At 40.3% G+C, this 5,252-nt stretch overlaps 1 protein-coding gene across 1 annotated transcript; it reads left to right on the top strand.

Moving 5' to 3' along the window:
* Window positions 1-441: 441 nt before the first annotated feature.
* LOC103358382 (testisin-like) lies at window positions 442-5,247 on the top strand (the record flags this gene model as incomplete). The annotated part of the gene is made up of 6 exons (XM_008283328.1): window positions 442-496; window positions 1,042-1,062; window positions 1,253-1,415; window positions 1,617-1,885; window positions 1,966-2,111; window positions 5,155-5,247. Coding segments are annotated over exons 1-6 (747 nt in total), but the record flags the coding sequence as incomplete, so codon positions are not given.
* Between the last annotated feature and the right edge of the window lie 5 nt (window positions 5,248-5,252).

The following is a 5,252-nucleotide window of genomic DNA, read 5'->3' as shown; positions in this document are numbered from 1 at the left end:
TTTGCAAGAGTCCACGTGGGGCTGGTTTGTCCACACCTTTAGAAATGCATACAGCAGTACACGGTTTAATATAAAAAGGGCAGAATTCTGATGAAAATCACAATCAAGTTTTAATCAAGATATTACATCAGTTAAACTAAAATGAAAATCCTAATATTTCCTACTACATACTACTTTTATTCTAGCTGCCTTTTTAGCCAGTTACCCTCAATACACCCTTAATGCTTACAGTTTAAACACTTACTATGGCCTCTAAGTTGTGGACAAATATAATGATATTGGATTACTTTAACCTTTGTCCTGAAAATTAATGCAAAAGGAACAAGGAAACAGTTCAGCTGTTGGCTGTGGGGTGCCTCATGGGAGGGGCAGATCTCATGGAAGGGGACAGGTACAACAAAGTATATAAAGAGTGACACACAACAACTGTGCAGTCGCACAATGGCTGTGAGCAGATGGATGTTCGTATTTACTCTGGTGAACCTTCTGGCTCCAGGTGAGTCTCTCGTTAGATAGAACCAACGACTTGGTTGGATGCAACCTTTCTTTACATTGTGTTTTGTGTATAGAGAGCTGACGTACTGAAGACTTGATTTTTATATTCTTATCCATCACACAATATCATCAGGGAGACAGCTAACTGGTTGAAAACTCAACAGATTGTTTAAAAAAAAGCAGAACTTTTGTGCAAGCATTCTTCAGTGAATTGGTCCTGTTGTAGGCAGAAGGGCAGAAAATGGTCACACCAAATAGTGATTTGATTTAATTTTACTGATTGGTCCAGTGGATAAATAGCTTTTACTGGCAGTTATTATTATTGTTGTTGTTGTTATTATTATTATTATTATTATTATTATTATTATTGCTGTTCTGTAAAGTATTAATACATGATTATTTAACTAAAACTATTACTTACAGAACAAAAATGTATACTTCTATTAAAAACTGAAGCCTACTTACCATTTCTTTTTTAAATGTAATATTCTTCTGTTGTCCCTGAGATGAATTACAATTAATCAGTTTGCATTTTCTCTTTTCCAGAAACACATGCTCAACTTGATGGTGGGTCAAAATAAGGATTTCTCTACATTTTATCAAAATGATTCAAGTGCTGCAGTTTAATATTGAGATCTGAAAACCAAACATTTTATAGTGTATTTTTAAGTAACTAATTGAAAGAGTTTCCACAAGCTTTTAATTTGTCTTTACTCTGGTTGCTTCTCAACTTTGGCCCAACTCTTCTCTTTTTCAGTATGCGGCACTGCTCCACTCAACACCAGGATAGTTGGAGGTGAAGATGCTCCAGCTGGAAGCTGGCCCTGGCAAGCCAGTCTGCAGATATTTGGAAGTCATGGTTGTGGTGGTTCCCTCATCAACAAAGAGTTTGTGCTTTCAGCTGCTCACTGCTTCTCTGAGTGAGTGGAACCAATTCTATGTGGTCGTTATTACAAACCGAGACAGGACTGTGGTTTGGCAAATATTTGTCTAAGAAGGAAAACATCCGACTGGAGATGCTGAATAGCGAAATTGCCGACATTCCTCAACCACTTTACACACAGAAATATTATCAGACTGATTCATTCTTCTAACTGTTTCATATTATATTTAACTTTCAGCTCAGATCCAGAGGGTTGGACTGTCGTGTTAGGTCGGCAAAACCAGCAGGGTACCAATCCAAATGAAGTGTCCAGAACTATTGCGGAAGTAATCTTACATCCCAACTATGACAGCATCACCAGTGACAATGACATTGCTCTGCTCAGACTCTCCTCACCAGTCCAGTTCACAGACTACATCAGACCTGTGTGTCTGGCAGCAAGTGACAGTGTGTTCAACAACGGCACTGATAGCTGGGTCACCGGCTGGGGAGCAGTTGCAGAGGACGGTAAGTTTGATTCTCGCTGTTTAATAGGTTTTGTGTATTGCTTTGTGTAAACTTTCTCTCCTTTTCTCGTCTCTCCTTAGTGTGGTTACCGTTTCCTGGAACTCTACAAGAAGTGGAGGTGCCAGTTCTGGGAAACAGACAGTGCAACTGTTTGAATGGAGTCGGCACAATCACAGACAACATGATCTGTGCTGGTGTTCTGGCAGGAGGCAAAGACTCATGTCAGGTAGGCTGCTTACCATAACGACGTAACTACTTGTCAATTCAGGACACTATTCAAATAATAGAAAGCTTTTTTTTATTTTTTTGAAAAAATAATAATTAATAATACGTCAGATTTAATGTTAATAAACTATGTCAACACCCTAAACCACACATACAAAAATAAGGTGGGGGTAAATGGATACAGGACTGATAGGAGCTTAGATAAGCAGTGATCATTTCTGAATCACTTTGAAACGGAGAATCCAATTGTAGTTTCAAAAGTCCCCCCTTTATCAGAAAGAATGGCTGTGTTGCTTTCCAGTTCATAAAATAGTTGCTGTGTCATTGCGCCAATGTCATTTTGCTAGTAACACAAGTAAAGCTGCACTAAAGAAATGCTGTCAAATGAAAGCCCAGCATCGATGCCCACAGCAAAAAAGAAAGGTGACCCCACATAGAAAAATTGTCCAGTTGCATTCTAGTGAACATATGTGAACATAGTGAATCCCTCTAGTTAGACTGCCTATGAATAGAGACCAAATACCTCCAGGACTGACTTTAAAGCCATTCTTTAAATATCTATATCTGCTTGTTGAACAAATACGATGAATAAATATCTGAGGTTCTGATGCCCAGCTGTTTAAAATGAGCTACTGTCTGAGAGTAGATGTGAGACGGGGAAGTATGTGTCCACAGACTTAGCATTTGCTTAATACTGGTCCTGAAAAATGCCAGAGTGTCTTGGACTACTGAGTCATCATCACAGTTGCTTGTCAGAGTTACTTCATTCTAACCGTGCAGTTCATTCTGACGTATAAAAGCTGGTGAAGAGGACGGTTTCTCTTAGTGTTGTAGTCAAGACCACCTAAACCGAGACCAAGACATGGCCGAGACCACAGTGTATCGAGACCGAGACAAGACCAAGACTTTGAGGGGTTGAGACCGAGTCAAGACCGAGACCAATACAAAGCGAGACAGAGTCCGAGACCATACCAAATTTAACTTAACCATTTTATTCAACACTTAGTCAATGTAATTTTAAGGCAAGTGTAAGGTTGCCTGTAATACTCTTGTCTGCAACTGCAAACAAACATTTAATACGGAATGTATCAAACAAACAGCCAATACTACAATTTTATCTTAAATATTAAATGACCACACCAGTTAATTTTCTTACTTCAACACTGGCATTAGAATCATTTTCAGAAAGAGGATAGGTGTGCATTTTTTTCTTTTAAGTACACCCAGTGTGGGAAAGATTGTGTGATTGAACAAGCCGTAGAAGAGGGAACTCACAGCACTCAAAATTGCGTTGTACATTTATTTAGTTTAATTTATATTGAAGTTACGCATTTGTTCTGCAGTTGTGTGTTTTAATTCTAAGAATTGGCACTTTAAGTATTTTTTTCAGTTTTGTTGTACTGAAATAGATTTTGTAAAAGGATGTTTGTCATGGTAGTAAACACTCCATTGTAAGCATACCTATAACTATGTTTAATCATCTAAACCAGTGGTTCTCACAACTTTTTCTGTCAGGCCCCCCTTCGAAGGACAAAAATCTTGTGTGCCCCCCTCACCTTAAATAGTCATGAAATGAGTCAGTTTAAATTTGCTGAAATTAAATATCATGAGCAGTCAAATAGTGCAGCAACAACCTGCTCAGTGATCGGTGACAGTAACGGTGGGAGGACAGCCTTCAGTTTTGTGATGGTAGTCTCATCAGTCATTGTTGACACCATATCTAGAGCAGTGGGCAGCAGGAGATCCTCAGCTGTTGAATTGTGTCTTGCGATTCTGTTACAGAGCTCCAGACTAACTTTTCTAGTGGTAGCATGGTGCTACCAACTTTCTTCACTGGTCGCACCACCTAATGATCTGGTCGCCCCACTCCCTTATTTTGGATCAGCATTGCCACAGCTATTAATGCCCCATGCAGCTGATGAATAGTTGCCATTGCATCACTTAGTTATGATGCAATAATCTTCAGAGATACGACTAGACATTTGTAAAATGTTTTTATCTTATAATACACTTATTTTGTCACCAATCCTCTTCTAATACCAGTCATTAACTGGACACAGGCTAAACAATTGCTGAAAGTGTCCATAGGTAGATGCTACATTTTACCGATGTTCCCCAAACACCTCACATGCTGCTCCGGTAGATGGTGCATTTTACCGATGTTCCCTGAATGCCTCAAATGCTGCTTCGGTAGATGCTACCAGGTGCGCTGTGTTTTCCTTTTGACGTCGATTTACAGATAAGTTGTTTATGATTAGAAAAGCCAAACTTTATTACAGCAGAGTTTGCTGACATCTTTCCCAGGGAGCAGACTCCTTCTCCCGCATTTACTGTAGTGGAGTGCCTGTGAAGAGGGGCGGGGCGGGGTGACAGGCCACAGCCCGTAAAAAAAAATCCAAATTAAAAATCTGTTAAACTATTGGTTACATTCGAAGCGGGGAGTTTTGCATCCAATAACAACAAAGCTATGACTAAACAAATGAAACAGTTCAGAGGCAGCTTAGTGCGGTCCTTGCAGCCGTGGTCTCGGCTGGTCTCGCAGTAAAATCCAGAGTCCTCTGTGGCCGAGACCGAGACAATACCGAGTAAAATTGCGGTCGAGTCCAAGACAAGACCGAGATCTTCAAAAAGTGGTCTCAAGACCGAGACCGATCTCGAGTACTACAACACTAGTTTCTCTGCTACGAGAAATTCTGGGAAGGTTCACAACTGACAGTTTGAGCCCCAGTCAGACGCTGGAAATGGTTCCTGTTGTCTCTACGAAGGTGTTCAGCTGGTAATGGTTGGCTAGTTGGTGCCTAGTGTACATGTTTCCTTTGAACTGAAGTCTTGGTTACTCGTCCTCTCAAATGGTGTCTTACCAGATTATCAGTGATCAAAAAGAGTCCTTGCATTCTATGGGTACGTGGTTTGGGATGCATCATGCAATAAACTTGTTTGTCATTTCCTTGATATGCTCAAGCTGCTTCATTTCATTGGTCATCAGATGGTAAATATGTTTAGGAGATTGTAAAGTTTATAGAGTGTCCTATCCATCTTCTCAGGGAGACTCAGGAGGTCCAATGGTGAACCAGCAGGGCTCGGTGTGGGTCCAGTCTGGAGTTGTCAGTTTTGGTTTTGGCTGTGCTCGGCCCAATCTGCC

Source organism: Stegastes partitus, unplaced genomic scaffold (genome assembly GCF_000690725.1).
Source record: "Stegastes partitus isolate 25-593 unplaced genomic scaffold, Stegastes_partitus-1.0.2 Scaffold306, whole genome shotgun sequence".
NCBI lineage: Eukaryota > Metazoa > Chordata > Actinopteri > Pomacentridae > Stegastes > Stegastes partitus.
The sequence above is the reverse complement of the archived record's forward strand: the minus strand, read 5'-3'. Positions and strand labels throughout refer to the sequence as shown.